Source organism: Python bivittatus, unplaced genomic scaffold, assembly GCF_059951505.1.
Source record: "Python bivittatus isolate LINGU-HERP-01145 unplaced genomic scaffold, Pbiv_v1 ctg000210_np1212, whole genome shotgun sequence".
In the NCBI taxonomy this organism is placed as follows: Eukaryota; Metazoa; Chordata; class Lepidosauria; order Squamata; family Pythonidae; genus Python; species Python bivittatus.
Window position 1 is genome coordinate 3598491 of NW_028277053.1, and position 24889 is coordinate 3623379.

At 43.2% G+C, this 24889-nt stretch overlaps 1 protein-coding gene and 1 long non-coding RNA gene across 2 annotated transcripts in view; one reads left to right on the forward strand and one right to left on the reverse strand.

The window, feature by feature from the left end:
- Positions 1–1118: 1118 nt before the first annotated feature.
- On the reverse strand, positions 1119–19614 carry LOC148216144 (uncharacterized). The gene is made up of 3 exons (XR_015795871.1): positions 19273–19614; positions 4228–4621; positions 1119–1907 (listed from the first exon to the last, which is right to left on the reverse strand). It is a non-coding gene; the product is annotated as an uncharacterized LOC148216144 (long non-coding RNA).
- A 127-nt stretch (positions 19615–19741) lies between these two features.
- The window catches only part of DIS3L (DIS3 like exosome 3'-5' exoribonuclease), a 28503-nt gene continuing 23355 nt past the window's right edge, over positions 19742–24889 (forward strand). The window contains exons 1-2 of the mRNA XM_007420713.3: positions 19742–19899; positions 22346–22499. Coding sequence (XP_007420775.1) covers positions 19770–19899; positions 22346–22499 — 284 coding nt within the window. The 5' untranslated portion in view covers positions 19742–19769. The remainder of the gene's footprint in view (positions 19900–22345; positions 22500–24889) is intronic.

The following is a 24889-nucleotide window of genomic DNA, read 5'->3' on the forward strand; positions in this document are numbered from 1 at the left end:
TCCCACAGTTGGTTTAAATGGCAGTTTTCTAAATATGCTAAATTATTCCACCAAATCCCTGACAGGGTTCATGTCTTAGGCTGAATTGCAGCTTGTTAATCATTTGTTAAATAAACCACAATTGTCTGGGTTCACAGTAAAACAAACCCAAACACAACTCATCATGACTTAACACGGTGTCAACCGAGCGATGGGTTTGGCCTAATTTTAAGCACATTTATTACGGAGGAAGCATAATGGAATATTTCCAGGCAAGGAAATTTATAATTGGTCTGTAGAAGTATGTTATAATTGCCAAGTACAATCTCCTGGGGAATATTTCAAAGCAACCCTGGGGGAAACAAAGGGGCTGGTGCTACTCTGATTCTCTCTCAGAAAAGGCTTGCTTTTATTTCTGGCAGGCATGTGTGTGTCAAAAAAGTCAAGATGGCAGCCACAACGGCATGATCAAAGCCCTCTCCGTTTTTAGTGTGTCACCACAAAGCACCTAAAAAAGGGGGCATGGCTTTGATTGGGCAACTGTGCCCACCAATTTGACTTTTTGGACACCCCTGTATGTGCCTATTCTACATAGGGACGTATACATCCAGATGCATATGTGCGCTATGTAGGTTACGTGCAGCTGCAGTTCTGTTTCCCAAAGTTTTTTCATTGACTAAGGCATGAACAGTTGAAGTTCACACATCACACAAAAGCAATAAACCATCCTTTACAAGCCACAAGGGTTGAGTTCACATGATTTGGAAAGCTACACAGACCCCCGTAGGCAGTGGTTTAACATGTGTGCCCTTTCAGCCACAGTGTTACACCAGTGAGCCAACTTTTAAAAAAGTATTTCTAAGAAACCATCGCCGACAGATTGGAAACAGGATATTCTGCTAGGTCCAGTAGTGTATGTGTGTGTTTGTGTGTGTGTGTGAGAGAGAGAGAGGAGAGAGAGAGGGAGAGAGACTGCCTTCATTGTAAGTAACCTTCAAAGAAATAGGTTCTTGAAGGCACAGATTTGGGAGAGGTCTATCTGTTTTCCTCTGAAAATGGAAAATCAGATCTTTGGAGAAAAATCTGCCGTCAGAGCATTGTTCAGAAAATGTGCCAGTACTGCCCTTAATAAATGTATCATATCTCTAATATCAAAGTGCAAGCAATTACACACACAGACACACACGCACACACAGTTTGTTTCTGGAAAGAGCAAACAATTGTTGGTGAAAACGATAGCAGAGGAAAACAAGTGGCTGGATTGCTTCTTCCTTCTCCCGTGTTTTTGTTTTCTTCCTTCTGTAACAGAGCCCTCTTTATGAATCACTTTATTCTTCTCAATAAGATACTGTCTGCACAATCAGGGATGATGAATGGCAAATAATTGTAAACCTGATATTGCTTTTCAATATTGAATTTATCATGCTGTCTTCTTAACACATATTAAATACTTTAAAGAATTTATATATTTGTTAGATTACTCTGTGCTACTCCCCTCCCCCCTCCCCCCCATCAGTGAAATGTATTAGTTTTCTAGTTTGGGGGAAATCTAAGAATAGACAACATCATTAATAATGCTGAATAACGATCTGGTCTCCTTCACAGCTAATCTCTTTTTACTAATCCAAAGAACCCAAATCAAATAACATATATTAGATTTAGGTGCCGAGACCAAACGCAAAACAACACTCATTCCGTACTCTGCCCTCTGTGCAGCCGACTTCGCTCAGAGTAGGGGGGAAAAGGAACTTATCAGACTGGAAAGTTGCTAGGGAATAAATGATCTTGGTGATCAGCCTCCATCCTGGTACTTCTAGAGATGCAACAGTTGGCTCCCAGACGGATAAAGATTCAGGAGAGAGTTATAGAAACAATCCCCCACCAGCTTCTCCGCTACTGGTGAAGAGTCCTGCCAGTGCATTGGGAGGCTGTTAGAAAGAGGAACAGAAAGCTTTGCTGTTACATGCAGTAGATGTGGATAGATGGGTTCTAAAGGAGAAATAGTTCGGCTGTTCAATTTCTTGTATCCCCGTCCCATCCCCCTCAATAAATCTTGCTAAAGAAAACTGTGAGCATCACGCATGGGAAGGAATCACTTTTAGGCAGCCGCCGAGATGCCTGACAGATGTTGGATTAACTGGCTGAGGGCTCCAGCAGCTGAAATCTAACACCAGACTAAGGAAGGTTGGCTGACCTTGCTGCAGGGATTCTCCATTGCTTCACAAGCCGCTCTTTCCCCCAGTTAAGGAATGAATCTGGGACCTTTGGGTAGGGGTGAAAGAGCCACTGAAAACCATCAGGGTGGTGGTGAAGCAGAGGACATACAAAGGAAATTATTCCCAGCTTTGTTCATAATCTTTGCTGAATGTGGGGATGGGTGATTCTCCACACTAAAACAAACAGAACTAATGGGGAGAGCTTGAAGGAAGAGCTTCCATGCAAAATCTAGAATCCCTAACAAAACAGCAGACTTTTAATTAAGACCCCTTTTTGTTTTTCAGGAAGGAAGCTACAATACTGTACTCTTTTAGTATATAGTGCTAGTTCTCCCCATGAAGGGCCTGGTGGCATCAGTTTGCTTGTGGATCCCTCCTTGGTGTCTACCAGACTCCCTGCTCCACTTAATTTTTTTTTAATTAGAAATTTTTGAATTGTGCTTTGTGGAAAAAAAAATCACCTCTCTCCAGCATTACTTTTCTCTTCAAGGCTGCTTTAGGGTCCCACATAGGAATTCTTAGAAGATAAAAACGCCCAAAGCAGCCATTTGGTGCCAGAGTCCATGATATGCTGCCAAAATTCCAAATGTTCCCACCAGCTTAAAATGACGGCAGGACCTCGGAGTATGTAATCACGCTTTTCAAAATAATATTGACCATCTAAACTCAAGGAACAATCCTAGACCGCATGGGCTCCAGTCTCAGGGGGTTTTCGCCGCAGCTCCAGGAGGAATTAAAATTTGTGGTGGGCAGGAAATCTGAAACCTATCAAGAGATGATGAATCACGACTTGACTCATCAAAACAACTTAAAATGGAAACAAAGGGAAAAAAGAAGAGAGTTTCGTATGTTTGAAATACAAGGTCATTCTGGAGTTCATTTTCCCCCCAAATGGTCTTTTCCACAATGATTTCTAGTGATGATGAATATACCCCAGATCTGAAGGCAATAACTCTCTCAAAACTAGTTGTGAGAGAGCTGCTTTTATTACACTTGGGGGTTTCCCACTCGCAGCTCTCCAGGCCCGACAGAATGTCAGACGGTCCTTCAGTCTGATGTAGCGGGGCGGTTTCTTTATTTTTACCTTCACAAGGCCACTTCTTTTCAAGACAGTACACTTACGTGAAGTAAAACATAAAAGGGAAAGTGCACATTTATAATGTTACAAAAGTAGCACTAACTCTTGAAACTTGTTCCTTTGTGCCCTTACACGTGGAAAGCAGATTTCTGGCTAGAAAACAGTTAGTTATAACCACTAGTTTACCACCAAACACCAGTTTCGCCTAGGGGTGAAGGCTCCAGGCCAGAAAGGAGACGGTGAGTTCAAGTCCTGCCTCGGGCATGAAAGCCATCTGGGTGACTTTGGGCCAGTCCCTCTCTCTCAGCCCAGCCCACCTCGCAGGGTGGTGGTTGTGGGGCAAATAAGAGGAGGAAGGAGTATTAAGTATGTTCGCCGCCTTGAGTTATTTATAAAAAATAATAAAGGCGGGATAAAAGAAACCTTTTTTTAAAAGGCTGCTTGAAAAGCAGCGGCACAGAAGAGCAGTCTCCATCTTACTCAGTACAACAATTCATAATGACATCTATTTTTGGCACTGGCTTCTGCTCTTCTGCCTCCTGTTTTCTTTTCCTTTTTTCTCCTTCAAGGCACCATCCCAGGGGAGATCGAAGTGTGGGGAGGGGTGAGCGACCCTGCCTCCATGTGCCCTCCTTCCTCAAGATCTGCTTGTCCGTAGACAGAAGGCAAGAATGAGAGCTGCCAGGTAAACCATCTGTCTTCATTATGGCCTACAATAGATGCCAAGATGTTTCCCCCACACCCACCCAGTGGAAGAATATGCAAGTGGGGGAGACCCACTTTTATCTGAATACATCATGACTCTGGATTTTGCAGCAAGGTAAGCGTAGATTTTAATCAGACTGAAGATAGAAACTGCAACCGGGCATTTTCCATCTCCAGAGTCCCACCACATTCTGCATTCTCTGGGCCCTTCAGTCCTTGCAGGTCTAACCCTGCTGTAATTACGCCTACCTCTTCCATCAGACTAGATTTTTCAAAACCTGGCTCTTGGAAACATAAGATATATCAAAAAGATGTATATTTGTTTCATTTGTCTTCTTCCTTTCGGCTGCAGTGTCTGTGTCCATGTGATTTAATCTCTTGCAGGACAAAGAGAAAGTGAGACAGGGAATGAGATGGTATCCAAAACATCCTTTTCCTTCTAGACCAGAGTTCCAGACTTCCTGCAGCTGCTTAAATGAAAATAGCTACTCTTTCATAGGATCAGTGTATGTGTTGGGGGGAGTCACTCGTTGGCCCTGCAGAGATAATGCAGCTTCGGACTGTAGCCTTCTAACCCTTTTTGCAATCAAGCGGATTGGATGGGCTGCATGCACGCCACGGCTTTTCAATGCCTGCATAGTTGCTGTGAAGATAAAAAGAGATAATTACACATTATAAACTGTGCTTGGTGTTTGACAGAATGTTACCAACAAAGCTAAATTTAATCAAGTAAGCTAGTTTGGTAGCAAGAAATAAAAGTCCAAGTTCCAGAAGAACCAGTCCTACCGCTGCTAGTTTGCACTAGTCGTTTACTGGAAGAAACTACTTTGGCCCACAGACCCTTTGAACTCCAAGAAAGCAGCAATATCTTTCCTGCAAAGCTCTTTCTGTTTTGCATTTGCAGGGCTTGACATCAGTGCCGAACAATAATAAAAGTTAATTCACAAAAATAAGGACAAGAAGAAAATCCTGCAAGTAAAATGGTACTTAATGTTGTTATGGACTTTTGTAGGCATGAATAATTTTATCAAGGTCAAAATCTGCAATGCACTCAAGGTAAAATAATTTTAATATTCAAGTTGACCAGCCTAGATATCTGCTATTTTTTTAGCATGTTGTTTTGTACTTTTATTTTTTTTCAGTTATCTGATATGTGGGAGCCATTCAGTGAAGGAGGAGGTAAATGAACAAAGAGGAAAAAAGAATCTGGAAAAAAGAAAAAGTTGCTCTTAAATCCCAACAAAAAACCTGATTATAAGAAGCATATTCAAAATAGATCGAGGTCTTCTGTATTTTGCTTTTCCATTTATTTTAACAGGACTCACACAAGAGAATGTAAAAAGAGTCTGTTTGAAAAACTGTGGCTCTCACAAGATTTCTATCTATCTTCATCTATCTCTATTCTTAATTAAATAACTCATTACTTAATAAAGTCAACTGATGATTTATTTGAATTCATTAATTCTGAATAAATGCTCCTCTTTGGTGTTGCTTTTGTCACTGACAAAGATCAGGTCCTGAAAGTAAAGTAGATGATTTTATTTAAACAGGCCATGTTAACAAGCCCTGTGGTTAAATGGCGGTAAAGCATAGATGCTCTTCCCTTCTGTTTTTCAACATGTGTTTATGGAGGCTGGGAAGATGGAAGCCCCTGAATAATGGCATAGTAATAATAAGGAACAACCTTTCCAAGAGAAATGAGAAGGTGGGAGCCCTCAAATGCAGAATAGCTGCCTTTCCCCCATGGGTGTTCTTGGCATTTTACCAATATATTCTAAGGCAGCCATCAATATCTCCCTCTGACTTTCATTGCGGGATATATTAAGTTACTGCAAGACTGTATAAAAATATTTTGCTTTCGGAAAGAAATACGACTCAAAGAGAACCAAGTCCTGCATAAAGAGCCAAATGATCAGGACAAGGAAGAGGTAGGGGACTTGGCTGCTGTTCTGCCAAAGACACTCAGCTCAGTGGATAACCTCTGGCAAGTCGTGTGACCTTCCTGTCCCTTCGCTGCCAAAATCTGTCTTGGTAGAGCTTATTCTGCATCTGCACCAGCAAAAACGTGCCTTAGAAAATGCAAGCAGAGTGACATGGCTCAGCAAAGAATCTGTGAGCTTCCTCCTCTATGCCTCATCCTTGCAGCATTGCATTTTTACCTGCTTACTTAGAAGTTTGTCAGCACAAACTGTATTTTTCTGCCTTTCGGAAGAAAAATCAAACAACAGATGGGGGTTGTGTTTACAGTGCAAAAAAACAATTAACTAAGTCAAAAGTTATTCACCAAGAAAATTTAAATTCTGCATGTGCAGTATTAGGCATACTAACATATGTCTATTTTGCATATTATGTTATTCATCTGAAATCCAGCGTTCCACGTATCTACAGGCTGCAGAAAGATGAGCCAGCAACCCCACAATCTGCAGGAGCTAGCAACTGTCCAGGGTACTGAAATTAAAATACTGGCAATATTCTTCGGGTCACTTTTTATGTGTAGTTCATATACATACCACATGCACCAAAGCTATCATACCTTTATGGTTACTGATTTCGTCAATCAAGAATCTTTAGTAGTTGAAACGGTTAAAAAATAGTTGTGTACAACTCCATGTTCATTGCCTGTGTTTTAGACCAATCTATAGGTTAAACGTTGTTTTGTGCCAACAAAGAGCAATTTATTCACCAGAGCTGTTACAAATAATTTGCTTTGGGTTTTTTTCCCCCTTTTTCAAGTGGTTATGAAAACATTTTTGTTGGTCTCTATGGTGTTATAAGTCTTGTGTGCCAACTATCATTCTGAAAAAGATCCTCCCTACTTTTTGTTTGCAGTGCTGGTTTTCTGAGGGTTTCCTTACAAGCAAATTACATATTGTAAAAATGCTCCTGTAAGGTTGTGGAATAAGACAAACTTAAGCATGCCCATGACCAATGTCTAAAGGAATAAGGGACCTGATACAGCCTGGATCTCCTGATTATTTGCAATCCATCCTGATCTTGGCAGCAATCCCAACTGGAAAGGTCCAATATTTATGGGATGGTGTTCCCTTCCTTGATTATGTGGCCCAGGGCATTTCTTGACTCAGTTTGGTTGCTTAGATTTACATTTCAAAGGCCTCCTAAAATCACTCTCATATTCTTCCCAACGCAAAATTGATAAATTCCTTTTTTAGCCACCTATCGGGAGAAATTAAATAAGGCGGCGCTCATTGAACTCTTTCCAGTTATCATTTGCTGCACAGATAAGATGGGGTCCTTGGAGGTTTAGGAGTGTACCTTAAAACTGTAGAGGAAAAAATAATGATCAACCAGTGTTCTTCTCCTCTAAAGAGTTGTTAAAATGGGCCTAACAATGAATAGTTTCAGGTCCCATAGAACGAAGTCAAATTTCCATACACAGAAATGAACTATACTATACAGTTTCCCACTTCCCATCCAATCTGTATAAACATGTTTTTGCTTATGCCATTAAGAGCTCTCAGAAAAACCACTGAAGTTTAATGACTGTGAAAGCTATTTGGATGTAACAGGTAAGTTGCTCCAGAACTGATGGTGACCCGTTTTCAATTTTCATTTTTTGATACTCCCAGGATGATTTGGGGCTTATCTGTCAGCCTAACCTGCCAAACTGAGTTGTGGCTATAAGGACAATATGAGATATATTCTCATATTCCGAATTCTGCTGAAAGAGTTTACTTTACAGTGATGCAATGGGATAAAGAATGCAGCAAATTATTTTAGGGAAAGAATCCTAGCATTATACTGGCTCCCAGTTCTGCTATGTTAACTGTGAAGCACTTTCTGAAACTTAAAAAGAAAATGATCAGCTGGTTCCCAATATGTGTGATAGTTCAGAGATTGATAAGAATTCAGGAGGCAGTTTTGTAAACAGCCACCTGCTCCTCTGTTATTGGTGAAAAGAACTGCCTCCTTGTTGGTTCACAACAAAACAATTAGAAAGAAACTAAGAAAAACACCGCCAATAATGCATTGTGGAATAAATTGGTTCAACATTTGGAATAAGTCAGTTCTAGAATTCTGGGAATCTTTTTTCATCTTGATAGATGGTGTTAAAGACGAGCCTGTGAGAATCTTGCTTGGAAGAATTACTTTTGGTTGAGGTAGCTGCCAAAGACCTTGACAATACACTTAATTATAATACATCTTACTTAATTCGGTAGGACACATTATCTGGTAAGTGTGCATAGAATATAGCTTAAGATTTGATATAGACAAGACCACTGATTTAAAAAGATGTATGCAGAGCTGTAGGCTAGACTGGAAAGTTGAAAAACAAAACAAATTTATCCTGGAAGAAGGCAATGACAAATGTGATGTTGCCGATGCTCACATAGTCATGAAACTTTTCTTTTTATGCAAACGTAACTGGTGTCAAGTTGCAAGAAACATAAAAGTAGTGTTTAACAATTGAATCTTAGTGTTGGAATTGTTTAGCAAATATGTAACAGCAAAACCAGAGCAAAAACAATAGGAGGATAAGGATGATAACTCAGTCTATGCATCTAATAAGTTGTTGTGTCATTGCTTGTGCTAATGCTAATACTAGAGCAATGTTTTTTTTATTTTGAAGATGAATTTATAGTTTTGTTAGGAATATCTAGAAGGAAGCCGCCGGGATGCTTGAACTATCGCAAGAGGGCAATGAGGCCTTCCTTGCCTCATCAAGCTGGGCTGTTCTGGGGAAATAGTGACTCTCAGTGCCAGTAATGAAAATTACATCCTGAAAACTATTGGCTGACGCAATGAAATGATCTGATAAATTAAAAACATCTTTATAGATAATCTGTGACTCTGTAGTTGCCATTTCAAATCTCTGAACTAACTAGGTAGGATTTACTTCTATGTAAAGATTCACTGGATCACAATACACCAATTGTGGATCGTGATTTCAGAAACAGAAGAGCTTCAACTTCAGAATAAACCAGAACTGCTCCTTTTCATCTTTCATGGCCTATTTCTTGAGTTGGGCTATTGTATATGTTTTAATTTACCATATGGAAGAGAAGGCATTTGTCTTACTTGACTAGCATGGGGGAGGGAAGTGGAAGGGGGCTTCTACAGAGCTCGCTAACATAACCTGAAAACGAAAGGAGTTGCCAGATTAAAATGTCATTAAAATGTCAAAAGATGATACATTACAACTGCATCTATAAGGAAAATCAGAGTTGTGTGTATCACAGTAAATTTTTCTTCTTTACTTAATAACTGATCATAATGGCTCTGACATGCCACCAAAATTCAAGATACTAATCCATTCAAAATGACAGCTTTTGGTCTATTCCTCCATTTTCACCACCTTGTGATTATATTAATTCCTTAACTGTCCTGTTTCCTCAAGTAGTAGCACACAGCTACTAAGCTCCTCTAGGCCAAAATAAATCAGTATTGTCTATCTGGGGAAAATCTACATGGATGCACGTATACACATTTGCTATCTGTTCTTTCTTGAGTCAGAGATTAGTGAATTAACCCAACTGCCTTGGTTTGCCCTACACACTGAAGCATGTGCTAACCACACTGGATGGGTTAACTGACATCATTTTAGCCTGGCGTGCTGTGAGTCTACTGCAAGTGTGCGTGGTGTGTTAAATTACAAGAGGCAGCAAAGACTAAATGGATGAAAGAGACTTGTTCAAAGGTTTTATTCCAACAACACAATTTACCAGATCAGTTAAAGATATAGTGGCTGCAAACGCCGTACCAAGATTGGTTCATTTAATCTCAGAGCGGGAGCAGGGGGGTAGTTTAAATATGTAATGCAAACAAAGCTTACTTATGATTTATTTTATCATTCAAACCCAGAAAGCGGGTTAATTCAGTACCTAAGTATGTTGTGTGAATGCAGCTGCCATGTTTGTTACGGCCCTGCGGGACTTGTCCCCTGAGGAGGAGGAGGAGCAGCAGCAGCAGCAATTGCCGCCGCCGGGGGCTTCTAGAGGCAGAAGTCCTGGAGGGAATCCCAGCAGTGCTGAAGCCAGAAACTCCGCGCTGGCTGAGGAGGATCCATCCAGCAAGCCCCCAGGGCTCCCTGCTGCGCCCACTGGCTGCCTCTCAGCTCAGAGGCCCACCCACCCAGACCAGTAGGGGCTGGCTCTGCAGGCCGTAGAGACGGGCCAAGAAGCGAGCCTGCGGAAGAGCAGATTCTGATGAGCGACATCCTCAGCTGCGCCTTTGGGCGCAGACTCGCCTTGCCTTCCTGCGGGCCTCCCTCCATGAGGGAAAATGCTGAGAACAATTTTTCAAGCCTCAGCTCTGCCATGTTTCCCTTACTGTGCCGTGTTCTGAATACTGGATTCCACCGCACCATGTGTCTCATCTTTCCCCTTGGATTTGTTGTTTGTTTGCTGGATTCCTTGTCTCGATCTGTGCCAAACCTTGACTATGTTACGCTGCTGTCTTTAGCTGTAGATAAAAAGGACTCTCTGCTTCTACAAGTTCTGCCTGAGTTTGCAGGCATCCAGCTTGCTATCTTGAGATAGACTATGTCTCCTTGCGCCCGTCCCATCCCCCAAAAGTTTCAGCAAACCCACCATGTGCTCCTCAGACCCTTTTAAGCCCACTTTCCCAAGCCCAGTATCCCCCGGATGTGAAAACTCCAGCTGGGGGAGTCCCACTGCTCAACAGTTCTGACCGTCAGGAAATTTCTCCTCAGATGCAGCCTGAAATCACCTTGCGTTTAATGGGAAAGCACTACTAAAATCAAGACTGTTGTCTTTTCAGACACACACACACACACACATACACAAAACCCTCTTTACCACCCTCATTCCTCCTCAGTCCGCCTGACTCCATCCCTACAGGCTTGAATTGCCAGTTTGGATTCCTGCTTAGTCCATTTCCTATACGTATCTTTTTACTTCTCAGTTTTTCAGTGAATTCACTAAACCCACACCGACTTCTTAAAGCTTTACCTGTTTTTCCTTATTATGGGGATCATTTATGCCTACGTTTTCAGTATTTAATTTTTCATGTTCTCCCATCCCTCTTTGACTTACCATTTATGATTTCAAGTTTTAATATGCTGTCTACCTTTTGCGCAAGTTCCTTAAAATATGCCTTTCTGAAGTCTGGCTAATTTCGCTCAGCCTTTCTCCCTCTTCAGCCTGAACATCAACATGACCTGGCCACTTTCCCCCAAGGCACCTGATGCGGTCAGGCTATCAATCAGTTCTTCTCTTTGGTCAGGATTAGGTCTGGGACAGCTGATTCTCATTTCTCCTTCCCCTTCTGAAAAATGCAGTTGTCAGCAAGTGAGATGAGACATCTGTGGGACCACTCATTCTGAGAGTTCGTTTTCCAGCTAAAATCAGGATATTTCAAGTCTCCCATTACCATTGTAGCCTGTTATCCTGAGAACTTGGTGAGATGATTTATAAAGGGTTTGGCCACATCTCTGCCTGGGCAAGCACACTGTAATATAACCCATAGCGGTATATACAGTTGCAAGAAAAAGTATGTGAACCTTTTGGAATTTCATGGTGTTCTGCATTAATTTGTCATAAAATGTGATCTGACCGTCATCTAAGTCAAGAGTATTGACAAATATAATGTGCCTAAAATAATAACACAAAAACAATTCTGATCCTTTATGTCTTTATTGAACACACTCATTCAACATTCAAAATGCTAGTGGAAAAAGTAAGTGAATCCTTGGAATCATTAACTGGTTGACCCGCCCCCCCCCCCCCCCGCCTTGGCAGCAATAACCTCAACCAGGCGCTTCCTGTAGCTGTGGATCAGACCTGCACATCGTTCAGGAGGGATTTTAGCCCATTCTTCCTGGCAGAACTGCTTTACCTCTGTCATATTCTTTGGACGTCTCATGTGTATGGCTCTCTTCAAGTCATTTCATAGCATCTCTATTGGGTTGAGGTTTGGGCTCTGACTTGGCCACTCCAAAAGGCAGATTTTGTTTTTCTGAAGCCATTCTGTTGTGGACTTGCTCCGGTGTTTGGGTCATTGTCCTGTTGCATCACCCAACTTCTACAGAGTTTCAGCTGACGTACAGACATTCTCACATTATCCTGAAGAATTTTTTGATACACTTGGGAATTCATCTTCCCCTCAGTGACTGCAAGCTGGCCAGGCCCTGATGCAGCAAAGCAGGCCCAAATCATGATCTTTCCTCCACCATACTTTACGGTTGGGATGATGTTTTCATGATGATATGCAGTGCCCTTTTACGCCAGATGTAGTGCTGCGTGTTTTTTCCAAATAGTTCAATCTTTGTTTCATCAGTCCACAAAACATTTTGCGAATACCGCTGTGGAGTGTCAATGTGCTCTTTCGCAAACTTCAGGCGTGCAGCAATGTTCTTTGTAGTAAGCAGCGGCTTCCTTCGTGGTGTCCTGCCATAGACACCCTGCTTGTTCAATGTTTTATGTACTGTAGACTCATGAACACAGATGTTAGCCAGGTCCAATGATGCCTTCAAATCTTTGGCTGTCACTTGGGGTTGTTTCTTTACCTCATTGATGAGTCTTCGTTGTGCTCTTGGGGTCATTTTGACTGGGTGCCCACTTCTTGGTAGAGTAGCCACAGTCCCAAAGTGTCTCCATTTGTAGATTGTTTGCCTAACTGTAGACTGGTGAATTTCTAAGGTCTTTGAAATCACTTTGTAACCCTTTCCAGCTTTATGTAAATCAACAATTCTTGATCATAGATCCTTTGAAAGCTCTTTTTGGCGAGACATGGCTCAGATAAGCGTATTCTTCTTGTGTGGAGCAAACTCAAAAAGTTTGAGTGGTTTTTATCAGTCAACATAGCTCTAGTCCACACCTCCAAGGCTTAACAAGACTCCAGGTATGCTAACACCTGACTCCAATTAGCTTTTTTGAGGTCAACCCAAGGGTTCACATACTTTTTCCACTAGCACTATGAGGTTTTTATGGTTGTTCTCAATAAAGACATGAAGGATCAGAATTGTTTTTGTGTTATTATTTTAGGCACATTATATTTGTCAATACTCTTGACTTAGATGATGGTCAGATCACATTTAATGACAAATTAATGCAGAACACCATGAAATTCCAAAAGGTTCACATACTTTTTCTTGCAACTGTATAATACCACCCATAGCAGTATCATTTTTGCTTCCTATTGCTTTTGGGACCGGCAACTCTGTTGCTAAGCAACATGGTTGCTACGCAAAACATCACGTGACTATGATGGACTTACAATGTCACTTCCCATTTGGTTGTTAAGTGAGTCACTGCTGGTTGTTAAGCGAGATATCGTGACCGCGACTTGCAATTTTACTGCCAGCTTCTCTATTGACTCTGCTTGTCGGAAGCCGGTTGTGAAGCATGCAAATGTCAATCACATGACCGCAGGGGCGCTGTGACGGTCACAAATATGAGGACTGGTTGTAAAGTTACTTTTTCAGTACCATCATAACTTCAAACAGTCGCTAAACAGGGCAGTCATTAAGCAAGATCTATCTGTATTTACATCTGTAGGAGAGACTGAGAATATCACTGCTTACTGATCTCCCCACTGCCACATATTAAGAATTTCAACTACCTTTTCCTCTCTTGCATAGTGTCACGGTCCACTCTGAGTCTGATTCAGAGTAAGAGTATGACGAAGCACTGGACGAACAGCAGGCTGAGCGGTCATTTGAGGTGGGGTTGGACAGTGAGCAACAGCCAGAGTCAGTCTCAGATAACGAGGTGGAAAATGTGAAACCACCTGATGTTAGAACGAGGCGCGCTGAAAAGAGAGCATTGCAAAGGCATTCAGCGGGGTTACTCGCGAGAACGGAACCTTGCCCTCAGAAATGAGGAACACCGGCTGCTGTTATAAAATAAGGCTCAGTAGAAGGGGAGTCTTCTGTAACGATAACCATCTAGTTACCTGCTCGTGTCCCAGTTGTGACTGCTCGTGTCTCGCTCATGTCTCCTCTGGAAATTGCTGCCATGTGCCCGTCTCGGACTGGTTACGCTCCTGCTTCCTGCACTGTCCGGACTGGACTCGACAAAGCTGCTGTCAGGCAAGCTGCTGTTGTATTGGACCATAGACTCCTTTGTGTGTGTCTGCGTGCGTGCAGCAGGATCATGACACATAGCCTCATTATTATATGAAGGCATATTTCTAATGTCCAGCACTTCTCTAAGTCTATGCTTCTATTTCCCTCATCTTTTCAGTTTAGTTTAGTCCTCCTGGTAAGATTCACAAAGCTCTTGCCAAACATATTCTCCTTCCCCATATGAGGTATACAGATAGTCCCCTACTTACGAACAGGTTACGTTCCAAGATGCTGTTCCTAAGTCTGTTTTGTTTGTAAGTCCAACCAAGTAAAAAGTAAAAAAAAAAAAAAAAGAGGCAGCAGCAGGAGGCAGGGCCTCAGTGCGGGCAGAGGAGCCCTATCTTCTGCTGCCAATGCGTCACCAGGTGAGGCAGGAGAGGGGGTAATGGAGAGGGGAGCGAAGGATGAGCTGGTGGGGCGCAGCACACACTGTTGCTGGGTGAGGCAGGAGACCTCCACCCTCTGTCCTCTGCCACTGCCCCTATCCTGCCTTGCCCATCAATGGAGCGTGCTGCAAATTAACTCTTTCTTGCCTTCTCCTGACTTCCGGTTCCGATTTCTGGTTCCATCTTGTTCGGTCCGGTGAAAGTTCGCAACCCGAAAGTTTACAAGTCGGGGACTGTCTGTAGCTCATTTCTGGCTAAAAGACCAGTGATGAAAAGAATGGTCTAGGAATCCCAATTTTTATACAATTTTCTTAATTAGCTATTCACTTTCAGGATCTTGCTTTCCCTTCACCATCAATGAGGAATGGATAAAAACACTATTTTCACCCCCAGCCTCTTCACTTCCTAGCTGATTTTATGCTCTAACGGAGTGTTTCTCAACCTTGGCAACTTTAAGACATGGTGGCTGGGGAATTCTGGGATGTCTTAAAGTTGCTAAGGTTGAGAAACACTGGTCTAAAGTAATACCCCCTAAAGTATTTGTCCTCTTCTAGAAGTATTGCTTGTCCACGCATGGGTAAGCAGGGGTAAATTGCGATTAGTAGTTTTGATGCAGCTTGGTAATCTTTCCACTTTACCTGGATGCATGCATCAGGAAGACAGCTCATATCTTACAAAATATACAGTTAGTTATTTGCTTCTATCCTTCTCAATATCTCACCATCACTACCAATACTCTTCCTTTCCTCCTCAGTGGAGAACTTTGTTTTTGTTGATCCCTGTGGAGTTGAGAATCCTTTACATTGTTCTTTAGATGTTGGGATGATAAGATTACCCTGTATTGAAGCTCACCTTCCATCTCCAGAACTTCAAGTTGATTGATCAGCATCAGTGGACCTTCTCTTGATTTGTTCATTGGTTTGTGTCAGGTCTTTAAGAACACACTTCTTCCTTGAGATGCTATGTCTGTTTCCTCTTTTTGAATAACCTCCTATGTCCTGTCCTTCTTGTTTTTTCCATGGATTGCCGAGTTATGCTTTATTATTGGCTAAGCATAAATTATGGTTCCCAAAATAGTTGCTGGGTTTAATAGTTATGTACTACTGAATTGGGTTCAGCTCCTGATGATTGCAAGAACATTTTCTAGCAATCAACCTGTAGCTTTTCCAAGAACTTTTCAGTTATTTCCTTGACCTTGTATATCCATCTTACCTATTGTCTTTAACTTCTATTTCCATCAACCCTCCAAGTTAATTCTTTTGGTTCACATATGTTAAGCTGTCAGCCCCACCAGGTAGATCATACTAGGAAATCAACTCCATAGGAAGACTAAAACTATTTTATTGGGATTGGCTATAATAATGGAATCTTGCAAGTCTGTACTGTATCTCCTTCCCCTTCATCGCAGTAAATCAGGGTGGCGTCTGCTTGAGCTGCTTCCAAAAGTTATCTTGTTTCTCTGGACTTAATAAATGTGTCAGTCCCTTTTGCATATTTCTGTGAAAGTCAACTTTCTTACTCTCTACATAAGCCAAAACTAAACAAATCAGATTTTCTTCAGTCTAGAATATGTGAATTCAGCCTGAGTGAGCAGCTGATTGTCAGAGTAACCAACATGGGATAAATTGGCAACCTAGAATATGGTTTTTAGTCTGGCATTTTAAAATTTTGTATTACAGCATATTCTTCCCACACACTCTTTCTTCATGGGCTATTTTTTTTTTTTTGGAACAGTACTTTTAGAAAATTTGGGGCTTTTGGTGGAAAAGCAGGATGTATTCTAAATAAACTACAAAATTGAGAAGAAAATTACTCTTCAATGTCATTATGAAAAGGCTGTCTGCCAATGTATTTATTCTTAAATATCCTAGAATATAGTAAGCAATCACCATATTAGCACTATATGTAGTATCTGTTAAAGGGACAACAGGATTGGACTTGGCTAGTCCCAGGAAATCCCAGGGCTGCAAACTCAGCTGGAAGTCAGAAAAACATCCCAGAGGAAGACATCCCAGAAACAGCAAACTATTTCTGTGTTTGTTTACCTAATTTTCATTCTTATACTGTCCTCTCATAAGGCACAGATTGTTCCAAAACAATATAATAAAACCCACCAGTGCCCTTCCGATAAAAACAGCATAAAATCTATCAATTTGTTAAAAAAACACTAGTAAGTCTCAACGTTGATTAATAGGCATCAAAAGCCCATTTAAAAAGCAAGGTTTTCAATGCCTTTTAATATGCGAGGAGTGTAGAGGCCAAAAACATCACAGGGGCAGTATATTCCATAGAATGGGAACTACCAGAGTTTGCAAACTATTGCACAAAATATCACTGAGAAAGGATGCAGGACAAGCTACATATAAAATTACTTGCCAACTTTTCACAGCTTAATATGCACATGGTGCAGGGTAAAAAAGGCAATCTTTGTGACAAGTACAGGTAGTCCTTGCTTAGCAACCACAATTGAGATTGGCAACTCCGTTACTAAGCAACACAGTCACTAAGTGAAACATCACGTGACCACAATGGACTTACATCATCATTTCCTATTTGATCATTAAATGAGTAACCATGGGTTGTTAAGCAAGACATCATGTGGCACAACTTGCAATTTTACTGCCAGTTTCTCCACTGACTTTGCTTGTCAGAAGGTGGTTGCAAAGTGCCCAAATGTTAATCACATGACTGTGGGGACACTGCAATGGTCGTAAATGCGAGGATTGGTGGTAAAATTACTTTTTCAGCGCTATTGTAACGTTGAACGGTCGCTAAACAGGGCAATCATTAAGCAAGGTCTACCTGTAAGTTTAGAATAGATGTCTAACATGATTTATTCTTATTTGTTAAATGTATATTCTAACATTCCTTCAAGACCTCAAGGAAGCTGAACATTTATTTTGGAATATATAGTCAGGCAATATTTTATTTAATTGTAATAACAACATCAAAAAATGTTGAGTTCTTCTTCAGTATGGATAAACGAAACAGGGATGGGAAAGCAGAAGAACGTTTTTTTGTTGAAGCCATTAATCTGTCAATTTGTAAGTGTTAAAATTAATCTGCTCCACAACCCAGCCCAAACTCTTAACAGCCAACTTTATTAAATGCTCTGAGCAACTTAAAACCATCCTCAATTCTTTTGTGAAATGTTGGTTTGTCCTAACAGAGACCTCTGAACTATGGAAGGCTTTGAATTTTCTCTAATGAGGCAATTCCAGGCAATTCCCTTCTGAGCTGTGCCCACCCAATACACCACAAACTCATCAATTACATTTTACCTTAGGTATGATGCAAGAAAACTAGGTTAAATGAGTAAACCATGATCATGATGAAAATAGACAAATGTATTCTAGATAAGGCACCAGATCTGGGCTGCAATGATCTGAACAACTGCTAGAGGGCACCAAAGAGCCTAGAAACCTTGAACCCCCTGGTGGTTGCCCAGAGCTTTGCAGCCTAGGTGGGGTCCCAGTCAGCATGCAAACACAGCCTTCCTCTTGTTTCTTGAGATCCACCTCATTCAATTTCCTTTCTTTCATTTTCCCCATAAGATCTATTATTTTATTATTATGAGAGACAGTTTGGTGTAGTAGTTAAGATGTTGGCCTAGAAAACAGGGGACTGTGAGTTCTAGGCCTCCCTTAGGCATGAAAGTTAGCTGGGTGACTTTGGGCCAGTCACTCTCTCAACCCAACCCACCTTACAGAGTTGTTGTTCTAGGGAAAATAGGAGGCTGGAGTATTAAGTATGTTTGCTGCCTTGAGTCGAATATATATATAAAGACAGGATAAAAACATTATTATAACTATGTTATTTTTATAGTTTTTAAGGTTTTTTATTGGTTTTAATGCTTTTTGTTTTACATTTATTTTGTTGTATTGTTTTAGGTAAACCAGTGACTATTGATAAGTACAAAATATAAGTTTTTTTCTTTTCCTTCTTAGTTTTATTTCAGTATTTTATTTTATTTATTTATTTTTAAGATTAGTCTGTTTTGTTACAAAAAATAAAGATATTAAATTTAAAAATTGTTGTTTTTTTATGTTTTTAATTCAAATTTATATAGCCATCCATCTCCTATATAGGACTCTGGGTGGCTTATAAACAATGAGAACAAATATAAGAACAACAGAAAAGAACGAGACAATCATTTAAAAACAAGGAAAAAAATCAATATAAAAGCATATTTAAAAAACCGTAATAAAATACATAAAACTCACAGCTACTGTTTTTTATTTCTTTCACAGGACTTCTAGTCTCTTTCTCTCTCCTGCTTGCCAAAGGAAGGAGGGAAAGAACCACACCCAAAACATGTAGTGGGGAAGGTGCCAGACTGGGAGTGGGGAGACCTGGGTTCAAGTCCTCCCTCAGCCACAGATGCTGTCTGGGGGGACTCGGGGCCAATCTCTCCCTCAGCCCAAGAGCGAGTGGGTCCATAACCTTTAATGAGGAGGCTTTTATCTTGCAATGGATTGATGTGGGAGAAGGATGATAGTAGTAGCAGCAATAATAGCCAAACTACCAAACATATGCTATTATTAACCTCTACATATTCAGATAGATCCTCTTGAAGAAAATCTATATACGAGGCTGCTAAGAGCCGATACCGACGTGAGGGCTATCCGCATATTCCAAGTGACACCGGGGTGGCTTCATGTGAAGCGGGGAGAGCCAGGCCCAGCCTCCCTTAGCTGCGGAGATTCCCGGGGGGGCTCTGGGCCGGCCCCTCCCTCTCAGCCCCAGGCCCAGTGCGGTCCGGGGGAGGCGCTCAACTGGCACCGCGGGGACCCGGGATCCAGGCCTCCCTCAGAAGCCCCCTCAGTGACTTCGCAGCCGGGTCCTCACCTCCGCCCGGCTTACCTCGCAGGATTGTTGTTGCGGGGAATAACAGGAGGAGGAAGCACCATCGATGCCGCCTCGAGCTCCTGAAGGAACGGCGGGGCAGAAGAAGGGAGAGAGCCCCTGAGGCTGACGTGCTGGGGAGACCGGCTTCGCGATCCGCCCGGCCTACCTCAAAGGGGTGTGGTGGTGGGAGGAAGCAGGGGGACGGAGCACGACAAGCCTCGCGGCCCCGAAATAGTCCGGACTCCCGAAAAACCGCGCCGCCTGCCCGGACCGCGGCCTCCTGAGAGGCCGAGCGCGACCACAACGCCCGCTTTTTCCCTCAGGCGGCGGCGGCGCCGGGAACGGACACCGGAAGTGCTGGAGCCCCCCCCGTGGCCCGCCCCTCCGCGCGCGCGCGCGCGCCCCTTCCGCCAGGCCCTGCCCCCTCCCTGGCGGCGGCCAATCAGAGAGGCGGGAAGGAGCGCGGCCCGGCAACGGGAGGCGTGGCCGCGAGACCCCGCCTTCTGGCGGGGATGCTACGGACCGAGAAGGTGCTACTGCTGCGGGGCCTGCAAGGCCGCTCGGTGCGGGTCGTGCGCGAGCACTACCTGCGGCCCGACGTGCCCTGCGGCAGCGCCCTCTGCCGGGTGGGCTGTCCCCGCGGTGCGTGAGAGCGGGGGCGGAGCGGCGGCTCGGGGGACGCGTGGTCGTGTGAACGCCGTTCGCGGCCTTCCCCTGGTGGGGCGGGGCTTCTGAACGGCGGGAGGGAATGGAGGAGCCAGGGAGGGACGGAGGAGCCGGGGTTCCTGTGTGATCCCGGAACATTCGCCTCATGGGGACAGCGGGTTGTGTGAACGCAGCTGTTGAGTTGGAAAGGGGCGTGTGGTGGAGGAAATGGCCTGCTGGTGTCGAGAGCCCTTATTTCAGAGGCACGGAAGGAGCTTAACGTCCAGTTCCGTGGCTTCTCATTGGAGGGAGGGCGATCCTGGGCGAGGAAAGTCAAAATGCACTTTAAAAATTTTTAAAAATATTAAAAACAGGCTGCTAAAACAGCTGCCTTGCGCTGCAGTCCAGCCCCTTTCTTTCGGTTCCCCCCCAGCAGCTGCTGGGGACGCGCTTCGGGTCGTCCCTCAGCAGGGAGACCCGCCCCTGCCCCTCAGCTGCGTCTGGTTTCGAGCTCTGGGCTGCTGTTCAGCACATTCGGCCCGAACAAGCCCCAGGAAGGACTTATCGCAAGTTTTCTTTGCATACGTTCTTCTCTGTGAGATCCCGTCGAGCGTACGGCCCTGCAAGCCCTTCACTGATGGAGCAGTGAACGTCGAGGCCACGTGGCTTTCAGTGAGACAGTGCTAAAGCTTAATTAATCAAGGGCCTGCAGTTTAGTTTCAAGAGGATGTGGTTTCCGTGCCAGGCAGTAGTAGCTGGAGGAAGGATCCGGTGGAAAGTTTTGCTTTCTGCACAATTAGTGTGTGTGTGAAAGGCCTTACCAGCAGCACAGGCTGAACCCATGAAAGTACATGATTAAACAGGCATTAATCTAACCAATAAACACTTCCTGCTTTTATATACCATGCTGGTGCAACCAATAATATGTAAGCTATAGGAATTAGGAAGCTGAAACTAGCACATGTATTGCCTGTAACACACATGTGCCAAAAAGACCGATGAAAATCCCTGGCATTGTGCATTTCTCACTTGAGAGTGTTGCCCACTCAGCTGACTCTAATACACTCTTCTTGTGAAACGGACCCTTCTCTGGGAGTCTTCTCTTGGGGGAGACCCCTCGTCTGAATCTCCAGGCAACAATTTGAATCCCAAGATTGATTGGAATGATCCAGAAATGAAGGATCCTCACCCATATAGGGACCTCACTTGCAGCTTTGCGAAAATGAAAAGCTGTTAGAAAATTATAAAAAATGACATGGAATACCCAATTTCCCCTGTTTTTTCCCCATCACAATTGAGGGTAAAATGGTTAAGTCAACCTCTTTGCCCTTTCCCCCTAAAGTAAACGAGTTGGTAGCTAGCACTTTGAAGCCACCTACATTTACTAATAAAATAGATACTTGTTCTTAATAAAATTATTTCCAGACTGTTTCAGCAACGTGGCCTCTTTCTGATACACAAAGTCGGGGGAGAATATGACATAAGAACATCTCCCCAAGACTAAATGTGATAAGCCAAGGGCAGTTTTTCTCTTCTTCAGCTGTGCTTTCTGAAAAGATAGCATCCCACCCATGAGGTGTTTAATTCAATCTCTCAGTTTGCATGCCCCGTGGCAACTCTGAGCCAAACTGTTTAATGCTGTGAGCAGCCTGTCTGGTGTTCCCACCCACCCCCATTAAAGAGCAGGGAAAAGTCTCCCACTGATATTTATTAGGGTTGGAGCACAAGAAGAAGAAGGTATGGGTATTCAAAAAGGTGAAGTTTGATTGTAGCACCTTGTCTCTGACTCTTTAAAGCAGCTGCATCTTTTTGCAGGACCACGTGGCTGCCCTTTGACAGCCACATCCCAAGATAAAATGCAGCTGCTTTAAAAAGTTGCAGTCAAAGACTACATGCTGTCCTTGTGTGTTTCAGAGCAAGATTTGGAATTGAATCCAAAAGGCAGCACAGCCCCTAGAAGAATTTTAAGCCTTCTCAGTTGTGCTTGTAGCCAAATCCTCCCATTTTGTGGGCACTGGCCTTGAAGAAGCTCCCACTGACAGCAGGATAAGTCCCCCCCCCCCCCAAGGATGATTGTTAAGTGGGAATATTGGCTTTGTTAGGACTGTCTCAGGTGTAACCCTCCCTGGGTTCAATACCAGTAAACATTGTCCCACTATCACCTTGCATTTGGGATTAATTTTTTAAAAACCCAGAAGTCATTGCCAATCATTCTGTCCATAAAATCCCTGCTCTGGCCCCAAACTGGTCCCCGGTTCTAAGTTTTTGTAAGTTAAGAACTGCATAATTTCCCCAATTATGCACTTTTACCGTGCCTTCTCTCCCTTCTTCAACTGTTTTCCCATTTCAAACTGTAAATCCCTCAGAGCGGAGACCTCCCTGCCTGTATTTTGTCATACCTGATTAGTTAGTTAGTTATTGCAAACGTTATTTTCTGTTTTAGATGGGAAATTGCTGTCGGATGATGTGACTCACTATGTTGTGCCCGATTGGAAAGTGCTCCAAGATTACCTGGAAATTCTGGAGTTGCCTGAGCTGAAGGGGCTCGTCTTCATGCAGACGGCATGTCAAGCGATGCAGCAGCAAAGAGGCCGCAGGTACCTGGTTTTCTTGGGGGGGTTAGGAGGGGGTTCCCAACTCAGGCGCATGGATATGTTCCTCTCTTTCCATCAAGAGCCAAGGAGGCGAAGGTACTGGAATAGCACTGGGGAGATTCCAGGTTCAGGTTTGCCCGCAGCCATGGACGCTCCCTGGATGACCTGGGGCCAGGTGCTCTTCCCCACCCAGCCTACCTGACAGAGGGGTCGTTGTGGGGAAAAATGGGAGGAGGGGGCACTAGGAATGCTGCCTTGAGTTCCTGGAGGATGTAAATCCCACAAGCATCGTCTCCTATTATTTCAAAGTTTTCACCTAGAATTGACGGGTGTTTGTGTTTTCACACCTAGACCCCTAAACTAAATAAACTACTTCTGTTCAGTTGTAGTCTGTGGTACAGGTCACCCCTTGATGATCAAGATAAACATGCATGCATAAATCAGTCCATAATATACTGTTACAAAAATGAAAATTTTCAGGCCCTACTGTATATAATCTGCCTTGCAAATTAATAGATAGGCTTAAAATATCACATTCTTTCAGATGTATATGTAGTGGATTTATTTCAGCTTTACAGTGGCTTTGGAAAGGCCAAGATATACAGAACCAAACTGCAAATAATGTAGTTCTAGTGTTCCCCTTTTTTATTTTTTTTTTAACAATTGAAAAGGTTAATAATATGCTCTAGCAATTCTGTGAATACATCTGTACTTTAAATACCCTTGGGACCTGAAAGGTTAATCAGGGATTTTTCTAGCTGACATTAATTATAGCATCATTATCTATGAATATATTTCAGAGCTAATGGAAATATTCTAATCCAAAATCATAATACAGCAAGTTAATAAAAATGCTTAATGTCTTCCTGCCGCTGGTATGGTTTTTTGACTGTAGGCCACTTCCTGGATTGTGAAAATGGTTTCATGTTGTGCCTGTAAGATATTTCTTAATCTTCTTCATTCGTGACATACAATCTGCTGCTTGCCTTCCTGGGCACCCTTCCTGTACTCTGACAGATGGGGCCAAATATTCCTCATCAAGAACATTCTTTGATGGGACTAACTTGGAAGAAATGGGTGTGATTGCACGTTTTGGCAATCTCAGCCATTTTTCTGTTGTGTATTAACTACTTGATTGACACCTTGTTCACATTCTGCATAATGTGAAATTTAATACTTGGATTGTGGTGCTTTTGTATTTAGATACACTTCTTGCATTGCAGTCATATGAGGTTTCAGCGGAGTTGCAGATTTTAGTCTCTGGAGGCGGATGAAGGAGGCTTTTCATCTTGGGCAGCCCCTCTTCCCCAGTGAACGGGGGAGGTGGGGGGGAGGAAGCTGGGAGTGTCTTTGCTTTGGCTGTGGGGGTCTGAAGAGAACCCACCCAAGTGGGCAGTGGGACCAGTACGTTAAGATTAGCAGGGAACATCGGTCGCATGAGGGCTTGTTGAGTGCCATAGGCTCAGTTTTGGGTGCTTTGTAGCTGTACGCTCGTTCGCTCAGCCTGAGCGCCGGAATGTAATTTCAGCCGCTCTTCTCCCACACTCCTGCTTTTTGCTTTTATTCAAATAAAAATCTTTATTTGATTGTTGGGTTTGTAATCTAGCCCCATGCACTCCAAAACCCCTTGGGTCTGGGCGCCCTGTTAAAGGCTGATTCCTGGGAGGGTCTTCCCTGTTCTGCCCCATCCAGACTCCTGGGGCACCTCTGTACTCAGGTGGAGGGGCAGGAGAGTGGAGGCCCCCGGGGGGTTAGGGAGGCTGTCGTGGGTGTGGGTGATCGATGCCACTGCCTCTCCTTTTCCCTTCCCATGGCAAAATTTATGGCTTAATTATTAAATTTTATACGCTGAGGTTCAGCGATTAATCCAAATGTCAGTAAACAGCATCGGAATAGTGGATTCTTCCTCTCATGAGTAGGAATAGGGGACATTGGGCTAAGCATCCACTCCCCCCAGCAAGGAGGACAGGAAACCTTCGGTGCCACCATCCTCCTGGGAGCCAGTTCGGAATCTGGAGCATTTTTCCAGGCACAGATGCTCCTGCTGCTATGTGGTGCAGAGCAATAGATCTGACACTTTTCTTAATCCGTTAATTTCATGTTATTAAACTCTGATAAGATCTCGATGATTTGCAAGATGGCAGCTTTTAATATACGCCCTTTCTATTTATGAGACAGTGCTTTTAAAGGATGGCATTGTTGAGTGCCGAGGCACTGCCAGCATTATCCCTCATAATCCAAACAGAAAATTTTAAATGGGAAAATACTTTTTATTTTACCATACGTTATGCTGCGTTCCTGTCGACCGTGACCTGAGCAGAAACTGTTGAAAGTTACAAGTAGTTCTGGAGCCCCCTCCGTCGGAATGGCTGCCTCCCGTGTGGATGTGTGCA